The sequence below is a fragment of the Maylandia zebra genome, linkage group LG16, assembly GCF_041146795.1.
Source record: "Maylandia zebra isolate NMK-2024a linkage group LG16, Mzebra_GT3a, whole genome shotgun sequence".
NCBI lineage: Eukaryota > Metazoa > Chordata > Actinopteri > Cichliformes > Cichlidae > Maylandia > Maylandia zebra.
The window spans coordinates 18,019,102-18,039,350 of NC_135182.1; the positions used below are offsets into that span (position 1 = coordinate 18,019,102).

At 38.1% G+C, this 20,249-nt stretch overlaps 1 protein-coding gene across 1 annotated transcript; it reads left to right on the forward strand.

Moving 5' to 3' along the window:
• Positions 1–11,574, forward strand: LOC101480215 (nectin-4). Its single transcript, XM_014409010.4, has 7 exons — positions 1–276; positions 1,559–1,900; positions 2,018–2,320; positions 3,651–3,744; positions 8,015–8,169; positions 8,533–8,629; positions 9,460–11,574. The coding sequence occupies exons 1-7, from the start codon at positions 201–203 to the stop codon at positions 9,473–9,475; spliced, it is 1,083 nt and encodes a 360-aa protein (XP_014264496.3). The 5' UTR covers positions 1–200; the 3' UTR covers positions 9,476–11,574.
• Positions 11,575–20,249: the final 8,675 nt, after the last annotated feature.

Here is a 20,249-nt window from a genome sequence, read left to right on the forward strand (position 1 = left end):
GTCAGGACAGAAAACACTTCGTTTCTAAGCCAGTCGGCACCTGTACCGTAATATGCGTAAGAGTAGTGCAACCACATTTTAGGTGCGGCTGGCGGGGCGGCTAGCTTGACTGTGACTTCGTAAGTGAGGGCTCACTTGACCGCAGTAAGCAGAGCGAGTGGATTTTTCTGTTTTTTCATTGGCAATTACAGCGAGAAGTCATGCAACGCTATTTTCCCCTGATAACTTGTCGTTTGTTGCTAATATCTGCGCTTCTATTTGCCAGAGAAGCTGACGGTACGTGGTTTGTTTTCCATACTTCGATAGGCTGCAGCTGAAGGGAGATAATCTGGCAGATGTTACAACTGAAGGCTGTAAAAATCTAACAGCGAAAAATGTGGGACTAGATAACGTGAGTGAAGGGAAAACAGACTAGAAATGAAAAACCAGGTATGACAAAGTTAAATTTAAACCGAAACAGCAGTAACGCTTTTTATAAAGTAAAAAGTGAAAAGTTCAAAAACTTTTATATTTTGTTCACATTTTTTCGGCGAATGCTGATTATATAAGACAAGTTTGTCTTCAGCTGAATAAATTCAATTGAAGCCAGACTTTACAGATAGGTAGGAACCTGGAAGGTTTTAGATTAATAAGGCAAAACAAGTCAGTAGTAGTTGGTAGCACATGGATTCTTGCGTATGCTTTAGATTTTCAGAGTGTATTTTGGAGCAATTACCCAACGATTACCCAACAGGTTATTTTTACTTTGATTTGTCTGAGTTTTGTAATTGTGCAGTTGTGTTTATGTCGGTCACATTTTGTGTGGTAAATGGTATTTTGAGTTTTAATTGTCTTTACTGTACTGTGGTTTGTTGTATTGTAATTATATTGTGCTTTGTGGCCTACAGTTACTAAAACTGTTTTGCTAGTGTTTTTTCTTTTGTTCCTTTTGTTTGCTAGTACAAGACAAAAGAGCTGTTGGAGGCAGGCAACTTTGCAAGACTGAATAAAGTGACTGTTTTGAGTTGTCACCATGGTGCTTGATTTGGAATAATGTATGAAATACCCTGACACCCATTAAGTCCGCACTAGTGACAAATATCTCATCCTGATGCTAAAGGAAGTGGCCGTACCAACGTTTCTAGTTCTTCTATATTGAACTTGGAAAAATGTGTTTTTATTGTATGAAGCCTGGACGCATTGTAGCTGAGTGTCCCATTTTAGGTAAAAACCAGGAAGCCACACCCATGGCTCCAAATGGTTCTGTACAGGCCAAATAACCAAATCAGACACTATGCTCTGAGAGTTTTTGCTTGGGTTTTGAACAATTTATCCTAGATGGACTTGGAGCTGTAATTTTAAATCTGTGTAAATCAGACGTGCACTGTGGTCACGCCAGCATCGAATCCATCCAAGTTATATGGTTTATTAAAATAATCAAATTACAGCATTTACATTTATGTTAGACTACTTCTAATTAACTGCTTTAGCTGTAACTTTAAATCTGTGTAAAGCATCTCCTCTCTTGTCTCTTATCTTTAAGCTGAGGTTTGATCTTAGTGTTTCATGCTCTTTACAGCTCTAAAGGTGACTGGTGGAAGTGTGACAGCGGTTCAAGGAGGTACGGCCATCTTACCGTGTCATGTCACTGACACCAATGATGACCTGACACAGATTACCTGGCAAAGGAAGACTAGAAAAAACCCTCATAATGACAATTTTATTACTATCCAACCCAGAAATGGACTCCAGTTTGTCAATGGACGTGATGATCGATTTAAATATGTCGGGAATTTTAACAACAAAAATGGAACTCTCCAGTTATCCAATGTTGCCCTGAAGGATGAAGGCAGCTACACGTGCATCTTCACCCTGTTTCCAAGTGGAAATCAGAAGATTGAGATTCCTCTAAACCTGCTCGGTATACAAATGAAATGTGTTTTAAGATATTCTAGGTGTTTGTATAACCGATGTAGATAGAGTTACTTTTACTGTCATGCTTACATGTCAACTTATTTGTGTGCTGTACCTCTCCTAGTGCCTCCTTTCACAAGTGTGATGGACAATCTTCCCACTTTGGGCACAGAAGAGGTTTTATTTGCTACCTGCACGGCTGCTGGATCGAAGCCTCCTGCAGAGGTGAGGTGGCTCACTGGTGCTTTGGGAGACAAAGTGAGGACGACAACAAACTCCACCCAGTATGACAACGGTACGACTACCACAGTCAGCTCATTGTTTGGTGTTCCTACGAGAGAGATTAATGGTTACCAGGTCCAGTGTGTTATCAGTGGTGACTCCCTGTCTGCAGAAGAAACCCTGGCCTTCACCATACAGGTCTACTGTGAGTATCAGCTGTTCATGGAGTTTATTATTTTTCCTCTTCTTTTTTTTTTTTTAATCACTGTTCATTTAAGAATTTTAACAGTTTAATGAAATCATTAATAAAGTACACCAACACACCCAGGATCAATCTCAGCCTGTTTTATACAAAAACAGACATAAACGTTCTCATATTTCTGTCTTTGTTCAGGAGAGGGTTTTAGCGGGGGGGGGGTTGCATTTGCAGTTGCAACCTTATCCCTGCTGGCATGACTTTGCCTCTGCGTTAAGTCTCTTAATGTTAGGTTGTCACAGCAGACGGAGAGATTTCCTCAAAAACCAGAAAGACTAAGTGGCGACATTTAGACTCGTATAAAGGGTGTTGTTACACCACTATTGCAAAAGATGAAATCATGTAACCAAAAAAATACAATGAAGTCAAACCACAGTAGTTATTCCAGTGAGATGAAACTATTGGCGTTGAGTCCAGACACAAGTCTGTTTCCTCAGTGACTGGTACTACAATACTGGAATATTTGTGTGCAATGTGGTTCTATACATGCATTCTTATTAGATACATTATTAATATAATGTATGTCACTTTTTGTCAGTTGTTCCGTAATTTTAGTTGCTCTCTCTGCAGACCTTCACCTCTCAGTACCAATAAACTACTATTTCAGATATTCAGCCTGTCCTGCAGAGTTTGTGGCCTGAGGTTATGTCCTACTGGTTCCTGCATGACAAAACACCATGTCACTAAGTAAAAGCTGTCTTCTCAAGCTAGATGATGAGTTCAATTAGCATCATTCTCTTTCCAGTGAGAAAATCTGTGCAGTTCCCCTAGGTTCAAGGTTCTTTATTTGTCACATGCATAGTTATACAAGTATAAAACAGTGAAATGTAACCTGACACGCTCCTCGACTTGTGCAAAAATTGCAGGGGGGTAGAGGAAGAACATTATATATATAATATAAACATGGGTATTATCAAACAAGCAATTTATATGTCAAACTATAAGTAAAATTAACTGAGGCTGTTTTGAAGTATTGTGTGCTCTTTTTTTTTTTTGTGATGTTATATAACTGTGGTGTTCTGTTTCTGGTGGAATTCCCCAAAAGATCAAGAAACCTAATATGTTGTTTTTAGTATAAAGTGACTGTACGTGAGCCGGTGACACCTTTGACTGTGTTTGAAAGGATTAATCTTTGAAACTGAATGAAAATCAAGATTTGTGGTTTTGCCTGACGTGACAGGGTTCAAACATTTATGAAACATTATTTTGACATGATTAGTATTTCCTTAGTTTGGGGTTTACAGTTTTTTTTTGTTTTTTTTTTCTTTGATTTTTGCAGTTTCTCCTACAGAAGTGAAAATTTCAGCAATTTCAGAGGATTCGTTTGAGTGTGTGACAGAAGCTAACCCAAATGCAAAATTCACCTGGATCAGGTAAAGCAGTTTTAGTAATGGTTTCGGTTGAAATATTCATTTAAATGCTGAGAGAGAAAGAGACTTATATTTAGAGGCACATGTACACATGTGGGTAAAAACTCTTTTTGTAGTGCTGGCAGTGAATTTTGCAAAATAAACTGCAGACTATGATATCAGATGAAAGCTCAGTGTGAGTACTTTAAGCACATAATCTGCGATCTGATCAAAAGGTCAGCCAGTTAAACTTAATTGCTCAGTGATTTAATACCCTAAAAAAATCCTCCACCTCACTTTCTCTCAGAAGCATAATGTTCCTCATGTTCAGTTTGTTAAGAAAATAACATCCATAACATGGATTTAGAAAATGTATGCCCACGCATATGACAGAGAAAGGAGCCATTTTTCTATTAATGCAATCCTTTTAGAAAGTAAAGAACTGGTGCTGTTTTAAAAAGTTTATGAGGTCATTCTTTTCTTATTTTATTTATTGAATTTTATTGTTTTATTTATATTTTGATATTGCTAGGGATGATGCAATGATCGGGGACCATTCTTAATTTCGTTGTTCTCATGACAATGACAATAAAGTTTCTGATTCTTAATGATAAGGTACCATGGAAAGTTGTGTTATTGTTAGCTGACCTGGCCAGAGGACCGGTGAGCTCATGTCTTTGTCCTTATGAACAGTGTTGCCAACTTAGCGACTGATGGGCAAAATTACGTGCCAAACCATGCTACCTTTGTGAATGTGACCTACAAGCATACTTAAAGGGTAAAATTAAGTGCAAACCATCCTGGCTTTATGAATATGAGCTACAAGCATGCTCTGATGGGCAAAGTTAAGTGGCAAACTGTCATACCTACTTATATTTGTGCTGGAATTACTCTGTCACAGGAGAAATGTGCATAAACTACTTACAGTAGGACGTTTTGCCAAAATAGAATGGTTTGTCAGAACACCGGTACCAAGCCTGGATAAAGGAGGAGGGTTGGAATTATGACATTAAAAAAACCAATAATTGCTAAGATAATTTAATTTATAGTTCTAAATATATTCTAAATGCATTTAGGTAGTTTTTTTACTCACTTTATTTCTGTCCCACGATCAATGTTCCCTCTAATTTTTCATGTGTCTGAGCAAAAAATAAAGAAAATTTTAAAAAAAGGAAAAAAAAAGAACAGACAGTTACCTGAACCTGCAGCTATTTTGCATGCATACTTCTATCCCATTGGTGTTATCCCAGAAACTGAAGAGCAACTGGAGGGGAACCCAAGGAGATGATTTATTGATAGCGACATCACCTTTTGACATTAACGTCATTCATACCAGTATTTTAGGTACTGTTTTTTTTGGCAAGCTCTTGCAGATGCTATCAAGATTCGGCTATTGAGATTTTATTTTTCTGATCTTTTAGCCAATAGCCAGAGAAAAGATAAGACTTTCAGTTATACGTGTAACTGATCCACCTTTATTTGTATGAACAGGGATTACATTTGAGAGACCATCAAGTGTGCTGCTTTTCCATAAATTGCCTATGTGGCCTCACTTTCATCTTTAATTGATATCGTTGTATAAACTATATAAACCCAGTTCATTTGTGTATAGTACATATATAATGTGGTTGATAATGTAACTTTTAGATGGTTTAACTCTGAACTACTTTGAAGTTATAGGGAGGTCACTTCAGGTTAATACTGTAACACTGGTGTCTTCAGTAATGCCATTGTCTTGACCGCTAGAGCACATACATGATGACTCTAATTGGATGTTGGATTTTCCATGTGTGAATGGGAATACAGAGATGCTGCCCATGTGTCCAAAGAAAATTAGATGGACTTAAATATTGCTATTTAATACATATACCAACAGTGAGTCAGTATTGTTGTGGAATTTTGCAAAATGGAATAAAGTGGAATAAAGTCTGCAACACGGAAAGAGCTATTTATTTCTGGGCAGGAGAGCCAACACACACATCAAACATCACAGTTCACAGTCATGCCTGCTCTGCCCTTCGGATGCTTCTCTTTTACCCCTCCACACACAACTCTCTGTATCTTTAGGTCCCACGGCCTGTGGATGAAGACCTAAAAGCTACTCCCACTATCTTTTCCCAGGAAGCCCCTGGCGCTGGCTCTGAGATTCATCCTTCTGAGCAAAACAGTTAGCAAATAACATAATGAAACATCATTGCACCTAGCTAAGCAGTTTTCCTTACGACGTCATACTGACACACACACACACACACACACACACACACACACACACACACACACACACACACACACACTTCACCTAAGCATACAAAGGTTATACCAAACCCTACAGTGAGATTTTAAACACATAAAGTCTAAATGTGAGGATAAACTAGAATTTTGCATAAGAGCTCTATTTAATTGTTGTTACAATGTCCAGACAATTACATTAAGGCAGGGATAGTTCAGTAGGTGGAGTGGTGGCCCCATGATTGGAATGTCGGGGGTTCGACTCCACTGAACGGTTACCCTGAGGTACCCCTGAGCAAGGTACCGTCCCTACACACTGCTCCCCGGGCGCTGCATTGGTGGCTGCCCACTGCTTCACTGGGTGAATGGGTTAAATGCAGAGGAGCAATTTCCCTATGGGGACTAACACACACACACATTAGCCTTTTACTGTTTTTAGATATTGCTTCCAAATAGTTAAAAGGTTTTTGTGTTTAGTTAGATCTTTATAAGTCCAAGTTTTTGGATTCAAAACCAGGGCTATATTGGTGTTTAGCAAGGTAACAAGACTGCGACCGTGTTACCTTGCTAAAAGTTTTCAACAACTAGAGTGTAAAATTCATAAAGTCGCCTAATTTAAAAAAAAAAAGAAAAAAAAATCTTATTCAACAGATGATTATCTCATGTTAGGGTTGGGTGTAGAATTCTTTGTTGAAGTAATAGCAGCCAAGCAACCCAAGACCATTTAATTTGTTCATGATATGAGGATTCATGAGGTAGTTTACACATGGTTCCTGGATTGGTGTTGGTAAAAAAAAACTAAATGGTAAGTTGTGGAGAGAAGCTAACTGGTGGAAGAGTATTAGCTCCAGTGACAAAGGCAAGAATTGTTCCCAGCTTCTGTGTTCCCACTTAAAGTAATGGAAAAGCAAAACAGTCAAAAATTGCATTAAAAACAAAACATAAACACAGCAACACAAAATGCTTAAAGCATTACATTTACCTGCTGCATCTGTTAGGTAGACTCTTCAAAAGTAATGAAAACTGCTTCAGCATGCCCTTTATTGCTACTAGATGTAGAAAGGCAGATGGTAAAGAGGCTCTCAAGAAGATCAGCTGTGAGCATTGATGATTCATTTGTCTTCTTGGCTTTTCAGCCAATCACAGCAGTACAGACACCCTGCCTTGCATTTTTACTATACTTTTATACACATACCCATAGGTGATGTGTCGGTCGATATATGGATGATGCTTTCCAAAAAATAGCAACTAAACAAATAATTTTATCAGGTGCTTCTGAACTATAGAAATGCCTGGTCTTCAGGGAAAGCTGTTTTCGTGATGTATGATGTTCATACTTAAAGTTGGGACATTTTTAAATGTAATTGTAGGTAAGAAATTCACTATGTTCATAAAACAAAAGTGGAATTACAAATAACATGATTTTTTTTCACATACTTATAAACTCTTTTCATATTAAACCGCACCAGTGTCACTCAGCGATCTTTGGCTTCTCTCTCTGTAGTTCACTGATGATCCAATAAATGTGAGGAATCCCTGGCCAATGCAGTGCTTTAAATATTTTCAAGTTATATTTTTTTAATCTTAAGTGGCTATATTTTTTTTCAATACTTGAGAGAGCAAGCTCATTCTGCTAGTGTTAATCAGGTGAGATAAATGAGAATCAGATGTGGTGAAACTGAATCTTTTATTATCTAATATCTGAAATTGATGTTGTTTAGCTGCATTACATTGAATGCTTCAATCAATGCTCCCAAATCATTGAATCATCAATCATTGAAGACAAATGTGTAGACTGATGTAGTTTGAACAGATTTAGCAGGGCTCTGCTGATATGCACAAAATACAGTGGCATGAAACCTTACTCACACAAGATTTTCTTCAAAAAAGCAGAAATTAACATGAAAAGTGCCATTTACTCTTATTTTTTTTATACAAAATCTTAGTGTGAGCAAGTAAAGATCTATAACAAAGAGCTTATAACTGAAATGTATTCGACTTTTGGTACAACAGTTTTCTGCTCTCTCTGTACATTTCATGTTGAGTCTCATTCGTGTTTTTCTAGATCTGGCCAGTCTTTGCTGGAGTCTGCTGTCAAAGTAGACGGTGCAAACCTACAACTGCTCAGCCTGACGTCTGATCTAAATGGACTCTATCAGTGTGAAGCATCTAACGCATATGGAAGTAAACACGGTCAGCTCTATGTGCATGTGACATCAGGTGAAGTCTTAGCTTTTACAGTTTGTTCAAATCTATCTTTTGTTTCTGTTTTTTAGATCTGAGCTTTTGTGGATGTTGTGTCATGTTGCATGTTGATGAATGGTTGTCGGATGCTTCACCCAGTGCAACACATGTTATTAATACATGTTATTCTGCCTCACTGACAGAATCTCAGAGCGTGTCCTAGCTTGTGAAAGCTTTTTTCAGGGTCATATCAAGTTCATCTAATTTATTTTTGTACGTTAAAACTTGAAAATACAAGGAAGTTTTGAATGTGAAATATAAAACTAAATGTTAAGGAAGTGAGAAAGAACAATATTTAATTTCTTTCCCATGATATTGTTTCTTCTTGTGCCCCTGCAGGAACAAGCCGTGTTGCCTGGGCATTATTTCTTGTTTTGCTTTCCCTGAATGTTGGGGCTGCAGCATGGTACTTTTATAAATCTGGACGTTTTAAAAGGTACTTTGAACAATAACATAGCTAATATGTGGTATAATATGTAGTCATTCTGATATAACAGTATATGGACATAATGGACAACTGGGTCTAGTAATCTTTGGTAAGTAGAAAAGGGTAAAAAATCAAATGCAGGTACAGTCCAGACTCAGGTTTAATTCAAGGGGCTGGAAAACAATATAAATGTCTTTCTTTCTTTTTTTCTTTTATTTTTTTGCACAATTCAAAATCAAACATCCGTTTTGAGGGTCTCAAATTGGATAATTTCCTCAGAAGCTTTTACAGAAGTGTCCCACATAGCAAACTTGGTATGGCCCAGATCTGGCCCACACAATGTGCTTACACATGGCCCACATACCACAATAGGCTGTAACTAAGCTGCTATTGAAAGACACATTGCAAACTAGCTGTTTGCAGCATTATCAAGGGCTGAGTACTTCTTAAAGCAACATATTTCATAATTCGTTCTATTAAAAAAGTATGTTGCAATACCACAGGTAGTTTATTATTGGGAGTTGAGTCTCTCTTGCCTTGGTTGTGATTAGTTTTACTTGAATTTAATGTAAAACTCTATTATCTGAGGTATATTTATAGTTTTAGTTATGCAAAAGGCATTTTATTAAATATGCTTTTCTTGAGGAAACAATTTAAAGCAGCTGAGAAGTTAAAATAATAATTTTTCCATTACTATTGTCTAGGATATTAAACGTTTATAATTATAATAGTTTTATAATATTAAACATTCATTAGCAGATAAACTGAAAGTCTCTTCATGTTCAGTTGAAATTAAATGCAATTTTAAATTAGTGTTCTGCCCCGGCTTCCTCTAACAGCTGTGGGAGCAAATAAGGGACAACATCTGGACCGATGCCTCCACCAACGTGTCATTCCACAGTCAACTGGTAAACATACAGATGAATAGATGGAGGTATTTGGTAACATTTCCTACCCGCGAATCCCTTTTATTTTGTGATTCAGGTTTATAAATGTTTTTGTCTTACTTTAAAATTGCAGTAATTGCATAAATACACGCAAAACATTGGTAACTGACTCCCACTCTCCTTGCATGTCACTCCCACTGCCACAGCATTTTGGATGTGGCTTTTACTGCCTGTTCCTGTTGTCATGAACAACTTAAGCAGTATTTGGGATCCATACTGTTTCCACCAACAGTTTGAAGTGCTTTCATCTGCAGTTGGCTGTTGATAGCAGTTATATTAATGTGGTTACAGCTGTTTTTGTTTTTCCCCATCTACTTATTATTACTACCCTTCATGAAGGGTAGCAATGTTAATTGTATATTTTTAGGTTTAAAATGTACAGTACCAGCACAAGTTTAGACACACAGCCTGTTCATCAGCAGTACACCACGAAAGCCCACGCAGACATTGGGTTCAAAACAGCTCGCAGACAGTACAAACACTCACACCAGACAACACCTTGAATGCAGTAATCTGTCTGTCTGGTGTATAATTACTACTGAGCAACCAAAGCTGAGGGTGCAAACACTTGCTCTGTAATTTCAACCAGTATCACTAGTATATAATTTTATAACTATGCAGCCCTGCCTTTGTCCTTTTTATTTAAAAAAAAAAAAAGGAATCTCAATCACTCATCAGGGACTTTTTTATACAGATAAAAGATCCTCCATTTTGCCAGATTTATTATTTTAGGGTTTTGTTTTTTTTTAATTAAATGGTAAATGGCTTGTATTTGTATAGCGCTTTACTTAATGCCTAAGGACCCCAAAGTGCTTTACACTACATTCAGTCATTCACACATTCACACACTGGTGATGGCAAGCTACATTGTAGCCACAGCTGCTCTGGGGCACACTGAATTAAAATCAAAGCTCTTATCCTGCTTAAATTTTTTCATTTAACCATCTATAAGAAACATTAAGTCTGAACATTTTCCGGGAGAGTTTAGCTAGAAAGGAAAGGTTTTGTTTCCCTTATTTCATGTTGTTTTCACAGACCTGTTGATTTCCTAGTGGAACTTTTGCACATCTGTTTTAGGTACGAACTTTTACTGCAGTGAATGATAGAGATACCAAATTTTTTTTCTGAGGAGCATGACTTTTGACCAGTATCTGACCAATCAAGTCATTGTTGCTAAATCAGTGTTTAGATTTTGTAAGTAAATAAGTATTTAGAAGTAAGTATTTTTTGTACCTCCATATTTTTTACTAAAACATATTTAGCTATCTTAATCCTTCTTAGCATTCGATGCACTTGTATATGTATTTTAACTGTACACCTTGAGCTATTTTTCTCTTGTTACTGAAGTGTAGACAGCATTGTTTTTATTTTTACACTAATGGTTATTTGTTACATTTGACCTTTCCACAACCTTAGCCATCACAGCTATATGAAAAGCCTTAACCTATCCTGAAGCCTGAATTTAGCATGCAACAAAACAGCCAAGGCACATTTGGCTCTTTAAAACCTGTCAAAAAAGTGAAACCCAGTAAAAATCTCTTCCCTTTGGCATCATATCTTTACACATTAAAATTATGAGGTATTACTTACTGGTGGCTTCACAAAGACACTGTTATAAAAGCATGGATTACCTGGGGACAAACTGAGGTGAAATTAAAATAAACTGATATATTTTTTTTGATTCTTTGTTTGTTACTTGTTACTTTTGTGAATGTCAATAAACAGCCAACAGTCTGGTTATGTGTTAATGTTGCCCTTTAACTACAGGACTTGCACCTTACTGATTGTTAATGACTTCCTGGGATCAACTTTGTAAGACGGGGCATAGCAGAAAATTTCTGAGAACCACTTTGGTATATGGTAGTGATAGTATAACATACTCTGGTGTCTCAAATGTGGCAGCTTTGCGTAAAAGATTAAATAACTAAAACATGGTCTTTGGTCTGCATTGTAAATTGATTTGTTTTTTTATTTGTCTTAAAAGTTAAATAAACCTGCATACATATACGTTTTTAAAATGTTTTTCTCATTCTTTTTTTCTTCTTTTTTTGCAACGATAAGGTGATTTCCAAAGATCTGTTAGTTGAAAACTTGTCATATTTCATCATGGTGTGTAGTACAATTACGTCCATAAATATCTGGACAGAGGCACAGGTTTGTTTGTTTTTTAATTTGGTTCTGTACATTAACACATAATGAATATTAAATAACACACCTCAGATGCATTGAAATTGCAGACTTTCAGTTTTAATTCAGTGGGTTGAACAGAAAGATTGCATAAAATGTGAGGAACTAAAGCATTTTATTCCTTCATTTCAGGGGCTAAAAAGTAATTGGACAAATTAAATAACTGAAAATGAAATGTTCATTACTAATACTTGGTTGAAAACCCTTTGCTGGCAATGACAGCTTGAAGCCTTTAACTCATGGACATCACAACCTGAGTTTCCAATTTTTTTAATGCCCTGCCAGGCCTTTACTGCAGCGGCTTTCAGGTGCTGTTTGTTTGTGGGCCTTTCTGTCCAAAGTTTTTTCTTCAACAAGGGAAGTGAATGCTCAATTCGGTTTAAGCACTTCTGTGCTTTATTAAACTCCTGCTTGGCTGTTGCTTTGGCTGTATGGCTCTTTACCCTTCAGAATTAATTTGGTTGCTTGTCCTGTGTCACATGGTCAATAAACACTAGTGTCCTAGTGCCACTGGCAGCCTTACACTCCCAAGATGTGGTATGCTTTGGATCATGAGAATGTTCCATATCTTCTCCATACTTTTTCTTGCTGACACTGTGGTAGAGGTTGATCTTGGCTTTATCTGTCCAAAGAATGATTTTCAAGAAGTGGGCTGGCTTTTTTTTTTTTTTTTGTCCAATCTAACCTTTCTGTTCTTGAGCCTTATGAATGACTTGGATCTTGCAGTGAACCTTCTGTTTTTACTTTCATGCAGTCTTCTCTTTATGCTGGACTATCAATACGCCTACCTAGTAGAGATTGTTCATTTGGTTTCTTTTTTCTCTGTTTTCGCTGCTTAAGGATGGCTTGTTTTCACCTGCATGAACATATGGCCTGTATTTATATAGCGCTCTACTAGTCCCTAAGGACCCCAAAGCGCTTCACACACTGGTGATGGCAAGCTACATTGTAACCACAACCACCCTGGGGCGCACTGACAGAACATAATGCTTGATGATGACATAATGACGAAGTTGCCCGCAACTGCCCATGAAATAGCCTTTGAATCAAGTGTCCAATTACCTTTGGAAAAAAATTGTGTTTGTGTCCAAATATATATATGGACCTAACTGTATCTCAGAAATTCTTGATCATCTTTAGAGGAATGGGTGATTTGAAGCGTTTCAGTCAGGTTTCAGAACTCATTACAGTAAAGAAACAGCTTTAATGAAGGTTACAGAGATCTTACAGCCTCTGACAGTGGACTCATCTCTGTGCTTGTCCTGCTACATCTCAGTTCATTGTTCGATACTGTTGACCACAATATTTTATTACAGCGATTAGAGCAGAGCTTACCAAAGTGTGGAGCCCACCCCTTAGGGGGGTGCAGAGCCATTCCATGGGGGGCACAGAATGAAAAGAAGAAAAAAGAAAATGCTGGATGCTGCTTTCAAACGATGGCCTGTCAAAGGGTTAATTGCTATAAAGGATCTTTATATTGACAATCATTTTGCCTCTTTTGCTCAGCTTCAGACAAAGTACAATCTCCCTACAAGTCATTTTTTTTCGGTACTTACAAATTAGGAATTAATGTCAAGCAAGCATTCTCAAATTTAGATACCATCCCCATACAGCATGTCTTTTACAATATAATGAACGAACTTCCCACCTCAAAACACTTAATTTCTCGGCTTGTTAACCTTTTTTCTTCGGCAGCCCCCTCTTGCCATATTAAAGAGGCTTGGACACGGGACACTGGTTTGGTTATCACTGACTATTTATGGGCTGAAGTGTTAAGCCGGATAAAACTATGCTCTGTTAACTTCAGTTAATTCAATTTAAGGTTGTCCATAGACTGCACCATTCCAAAACCAAATTGAACAAGATTTTTCCTAATGTTTCCCCCAAATGTGATAAATGTAAACTTGTGGACGGTACTCTTGGCCATCTTTTTTGGTCCTGTTCTACGCTTACAGCCTTTTGGACTAGTATTTTTAGTTTCTATAGCACTGTTTATGATAGGCAACTGTATCCTGACTGTCTTATGGTGATCCTGGGCTGCTCCAGCGACTCCTTGGCACGTCCCTTTGCTGTTCAACAGGCCTTCATGTTTGGTATGGTTATTGCCAAACGTCTGATTCTGGGGGAGTGGAAATCTGCCTCCCCTCCCTGCTTCAAGAGGTGGCTCGAGGAGATGGTCTCCTGTTTATACCTGGAAGAAATTCGGTTCTCTACGTCTGATTCCATGGAGAAGTTCAGGAAGATATGGGGGCCCTTTATAGACCACATTAAGAAGGACAGTCCACGCCCTGGGTCCTGACCACGTTGTTTTAACTGCTTTCATTCTGAGCTGTTGCCCATAACTGTTATTGCATAATTGTTATCAGCTCTTCCTAGCGATCTTTGGATTTGATCTTGTGGATTGGACTCACTAGATTGTGAGTTGTTTGACATGTATACCAGTTGCTTTTTTTTTCTTCTCTGCTGTTTTTAATAAGTGCTGGCTGTGTACCCTGTTGTGGGGTTTGTTGCTCTGTTTTTTTTTTGTTTGTTTGTTTGTTTGTTCCTGTGTTTTGTTTTTGTTTTTTGTTTTTTTGTTGTTGTTATTGTCTTTATTGTCTGTGTTCCTCTGTCTCCCTGTTTGTGAATGTGTAAAAATTTTGAAACTTGCATAAATAAATACATTTAAAAAAAAAAAAAAAAAAAAAAAGAATGAATGCTTGGACACTGCTTTAGACAGGTTTTTGACGGGGCGCCCACACAAACGCAAAGCAGGAAATGAAGCATAAGCATTTCCAAACCAACCTCCTTCCAACCCAAAGACTAGAAAATATGATGAAGCATGTCCTCCCTTTGGCTTCACCTGCACAAGTGCCAAGGTAGGTCTCCCCTGCATAATTGCTTTTCCCTTCGTCGGGAGCACGCACTGGGCTCTCCAAATCACGGACAAACAGTATCCCTCATTCTTGATTTTAAGTTCACAAACACTTAATGACTAACTACTCCTGACATTTTGGAGATGTTAGCTCTTTATACAGTAAAGTTACAGTGGGATACAAATAATATCAGACTGATCCTGCTGTAATTTGTTCCCCCTGTCACGGACAAACAGTATCCCACACTTGTTTATGTTTTTGAAACCATTTTGTACAGTGAGGCATTTTTTTCATTTTATAGCAACTTTGAATATTATTACACATAAAAAAAACAACTACAAGTAAAATAATTACACCATGTCGCCTCTGCCTTTCTAAATGGAGGAACAGGAGTTGTGTGTGTATATCTAAGCATGTAAAACCTGAAGATAGTAAGATCTTAAAATGTTAATGTAACATTTTTCTTGTGAAACAGAGGGGTCCTAGCGAAAAAAAGTTTGGGCACCGCTGGATTAGAGCATGCTATCTAATGTACTTCAAGTGGTTCATGCAAATGTCACACAGTGAAAATTTGGATTTGTCTTATAGTCAATTTTAGTGTGTTTATTTGCATGATTTTCATTTTGATTTTGATATTTGTATTGCATGTTTTCAGTGCTTTGCAGGAATTCTTTTTAATTCACTGTGGACTGGTTGGGCAATGGACGAATTGGTAATTAGTAGCCACCTGTTGAGGTGTGGGTGCGCCCTTAGGTGGCTTATCAGCTGCTGAATGGATCTGTTAAAAAACTGGCTGAGCAGGCAAAAAGGAAGAGAGGCTCAGACTCCAGGAAGAAGGAGCATATAGAAGCCAGGCTCGAGGGGAAAGGACCTGGCTTGTGCGAAGATAGACTGACGATAGATAGACGGTGCGACACAGTGCCCAATTACTAGGTTATTAGCAAGAATATAGAACTTGACTGCATGCTGATATGGCAACCCTTAACCCTACTCAAATAAATTTAAGTGAATGTAAGTGTTTGGAAAAATCATTCCACCGTGTACTCATGAGCTGCTGTAACATGAATCAAATGGCTGAACTGCCACCTGAGCATGCAGTCTAGTTCTATTGAGTCTTGCTAATGACCTACTAATTATATTCAGATGTGTTGCAATAGGGACACGTTGAAAAGTTGCAGGACACTGGCTTTTGAGGACTCGAGTTTGAGACCCCTGACCTAAATGTTGAGTCCTCTTTACACACTTAGGTAATTATGCTTACATTATACATGCTTTCCTTAGGCAGTTTCATTTGAAGGCATATGACACATAATCACTTCTATGCAGATGATACCCCGCTTTATCTGTCCATGAAACCAGATAACACATACAACACACCAGTTATACTGCAAGAATGTCTTAAAGAAACATGCAGTATTTTTTCCACTTGGGCAATATCTCTAAAATTGATGCTAAAAAATTTGTTCATGCATTTATTACTTCTAGATTGTAATCTTCTAGATTGTCTTAAAAACTTCCTGAAAAGCCTTCAGTTGATCCAAAATGCTGCAGCAAGAGTACTGACAGGAACTACAAACAGGCAGCATATTTCTCCAATATTGGCTTCTCTTTATTGGCTTCCCATCAAATCCAGAACTAAATTTAAGATTCTGCTCCTCACATATGGTAGCCTCACAAAAAAAGTTTGGGAACTGCTGAGGTAGAGGATCATCAGGGGGTCCTTTTGTCTCTCTTTGGGGGGTTACTCCCACTGGGTTTAAATCTGGGACTCTCCGCCATTTGACCTTAGAACTGAAGAAGCTTCTCGGATGAGAAGTGAAACGTCTTCAAGCAACTTAAAGAAGTCCAGACGCTTTTCTTTCCAAGCTCCTTAAAAACTCAGACAATAATGACCTTCCATGTTTATTTATTTATTTGTGGTAAAATTGAAAAACAACGTAAATAATTTCTTTAAAACCTAATGCATCTAGACTGGTGTGCGGCAATAAGATAATATGTACAAACGTTTCATTGTTAATGTCATTTTTGGTTGTTTAGTATTTCAAGTTGTGTTGTTCCTTACAAATGTATCAGATCTGCATGATCAGTCAGTCATTTTTCTGTTTCACTCCAACTCCCAAAAAAAGAACAAATAAACAAAACACTTGTTTACATCTTTATTTCATCAGTATCATGGATGGGAAGGAGGATAGTCATTATGATGATTGTGGGGTTCCACGATATTCTTCACCAGGCATCAGTTTTTCTGTATCTGCAAGTAATGTCTGAATGCAAGGTGGCTTTTTTTGGCAATTTGCTGTCAAGCTCAACCCCTTTGTGCTAATTAGCTCCATGGTACAAAAATCCACGATGGAATTATTATTATTATTATTATTTTTTAAAAGACCTTTCAAACCGACAATTAAAATCTACTCGGCCTAGAGTGCATCTAAGTTATATACTGTTCTAAAATGTATGTTTCACTGATCTCCTGCCTTTTGCCCCCGTATCAGGGGGCGTTAGGGCTTAAGAGGTTACAATTCAACCCTTGTCTTTTGGGGATATACATATGAAAACTATACAGAAATATGAACTATGCAAGTTATAAACAGTTGTAAACAGTTGTAGAATTATAATTATTGTATTTTCCAGAATGATTGTCTATCCCTCCAAATGGTGATAGTTTATTATCTTTATTGTAAATATAGTGTTAAATCTATAGCTTGATTATTTCTATGTGGTTAAGTGTATTTTTGTTTAGTAGCATAGGCCTTTCTGTGTCTAAGTTGGATACTTACCAACAATAATCGATGTTTATTATTGTTGGCCGTCATGTATACAGACATTAATGGCCACTACGAGGCAGCCTACAGTGTTTCAACATAAAAACAAACAAACAAACAAACAAAAATAATACAGTTCACGTCTAAACTGGAAGCGCGCGCAAACCCACTATTTGAACCCTGGAACACCATACCATCGGCTTACATAACCACTCACATAATCGGCGATCACAGAGAGTCTACGCAACCAGCTTTAATAACGGTAAGTTAAAAAAAATATGTTGGCCAGTGGCCACTCTCTGTACCGCTCGAATATACCTCTCACCCAGGGGCGGCTCTAGAGAAATTTTCTTAGGGTGGCAAAGAAATCAAATGGGGTGGCAAAATCAAGCTGTTTTTTAACACTATGCAATATATTCAGTTTCAGCATTTATATTTAATGTTAACTGTAACTACGCTCAAAGTGGTAATGCTATCTTACTTTAATAAACAACACTGTCATATGCAAAACTAGAGTGCCACTTGAGGTGGCAAAGGATTATTTTAGGGTGGCAATTTTATTTGCCACCCCATGCCACCCATCTAGAGCCGCCCCTGCTCTCACCCCTTTCTGTTATCTGTCACCTAAAAGACGCGCCGCCGCGGTGACCCAGCGTGACAAGTGTAGAAACTAATGGTGGTGGTGCATGTATGTGCTCAGGTCAGCTGTCTACAGCCCGGGACAGTGTAACTCCATCACAGAAGCATTTTGTGCATGTTCAGGTGCATTAAAAAAAAACACAGAAACAGGGACAACCTGTTCTCAGTCACCTCCCTCTCCTCTTTTGGTATTCTCCCAGAGCAGTTTGTCAATGAAGATTAAAAACGGGGAAAAAATACAAAAGAAACAAAGAGCTATTGTTAAAACAGTGTTGAGGAAACTGTGAAACAGGTCAGTTAACCAAACTAACAATTCTTCTTTGTTCTTCTTTATTTATTCTTTTATGTACGTGTACATATATGTACATGTATGTATATGTGTATATGTGTGTGTGTGTGTGTGTGTGTGTGTGTGTGTGTGTGTGTGTGTGTGTGTGTATGTACAGGGAGTGCAGAATTATTAGGCAAATGAGTATTTTGTCCACATCATCCTCTTCATGCATGTTGTCTTACTCCAAGCTGTATAGGCTCGAAAGCCTACTACCAATTAAGCATATTAGGTGATGTGCATCTCTGTAATGAGAAGGGGTGTGGTTTAATGACATCAACACTCTATATCAGGTGTGCATAATTATTAGGCAACGTCCTTTCCTTTGGCAAAATGGGTCAAAAGAAGGACTTGATAGGCTCAGAAAAGTCAAAAATAGTGAGATATCTTGCAGAGGGATGCAGCAGTCTCAAAATTGCAAAGCTTCTGAAGCGTGATCATCGAACAATCAAGCGTTTCATTCAAAATAGTCAATAGGGTCGCAAGAAGCGTGTGGAAAAACCAAGGCGCAAAATAACTGCCCATGAACTGAGAAAAGTCAAGCGTGCAGCTGCCAAGATGCCACTTGCCACCAGTTTGGCCATATTTCAGAGCTGCAACATCACTGGAGTGCCCAAAAGCACAAGGTGTGCAATACTCAGAGACATGGCCAAGGTAAGAAAGGCTGAAAGACGACCACCACTGAACAAGACACACAAGCTGAAACGTCAAGACTGGGCCAAGAAATATCTCAAGACTGGTTTTTCTAAGGTTTTATGGACTGATGAAATGAGAGTGAGTCTTGATGGGCCAGATGGATGGGCCCGTGGCTGGATTGGTAAAGGGCAGAGAGCTCCAGTCCGACTCAGACGCCAGCAAGGTGGAGGTGGAGTACTGGTTTGGGCTGGTATCATCAAAGATGAGCTTGTGGGGCCTTTTCGGGTTGAGGATGGAGTCAAGCTCAACTCCCAGTCCTACTGCCAGTTTCTGGAAGACACCTTCTTCAAGCAGTGGTACAGGAAGAAGTCTGCATCCTTCAAGAAAAACATGATTTTCATGCAGGACAATGCTCCATCACACGCGTCCAAGTACTCCACAGCGTGGCTGGCAAGAAAGGGTATAAAAGAAGAAAAACTAATGACATGGCCACCTTGTTCACCTGATCTGAACCCCATTGAGAACCTGTGGTCCATCATCAAATGTGAGATTTACAAGGAGGGAAAACAGTACACCTCTCTGAACAGTGTCTGGGAGGCTGTGGTTGCTGCTGCACGCAATGTTGATGGTGAACAGATCAAAACACTGACAGAATCCATGGATGGCAGGCTTTTGAGTGTCCTTGCAAAGAAAGGTGGCTATATTGGTCGCTGATTTGTTTTTGTTTTGTTTTTGAATGTCAGAAATGTATATTTGTGAATGTGGAGATGTTATATTGGTTTCACTGGTAAAAATCAATAATTGAAATGGGTATATATTTGTTTTTTGTTAAGTTGCCTAATAATTATGCACCGTAATAGTCACCTGCACACACAGATATCCCCCTAAAATAGCTAAAACTAAAAACAAACTAAAAACTACTTCCAAAAACATTCAGCTTTGATATTAATGAGTTTTTTGGGTTCATTGAGAACATGGTTGTTGTTCAATAATAAAATTATTCCTCAAAAATACAACTTGCCTAATAATTCTGCACTCCCTGTATACTTTGGTTTCAGCCAAATACATTAAAGTTGATTCTGTGCCTCACAGTACAGATGGACAATGATCCAAAACACACTGAAAAAGAAGCCCAGGAGGTTTTGAAGGAGGCGTAGTATTCTGCAGTGATGGACTCAGTCCCCTGATGTCACTCCAACTTGGCTGGATCTTACATCCTGAACACAGGATGTAAGAGCCAAGAATAAGAAAGTGAAAAGCCTGAGATTAAAGGGC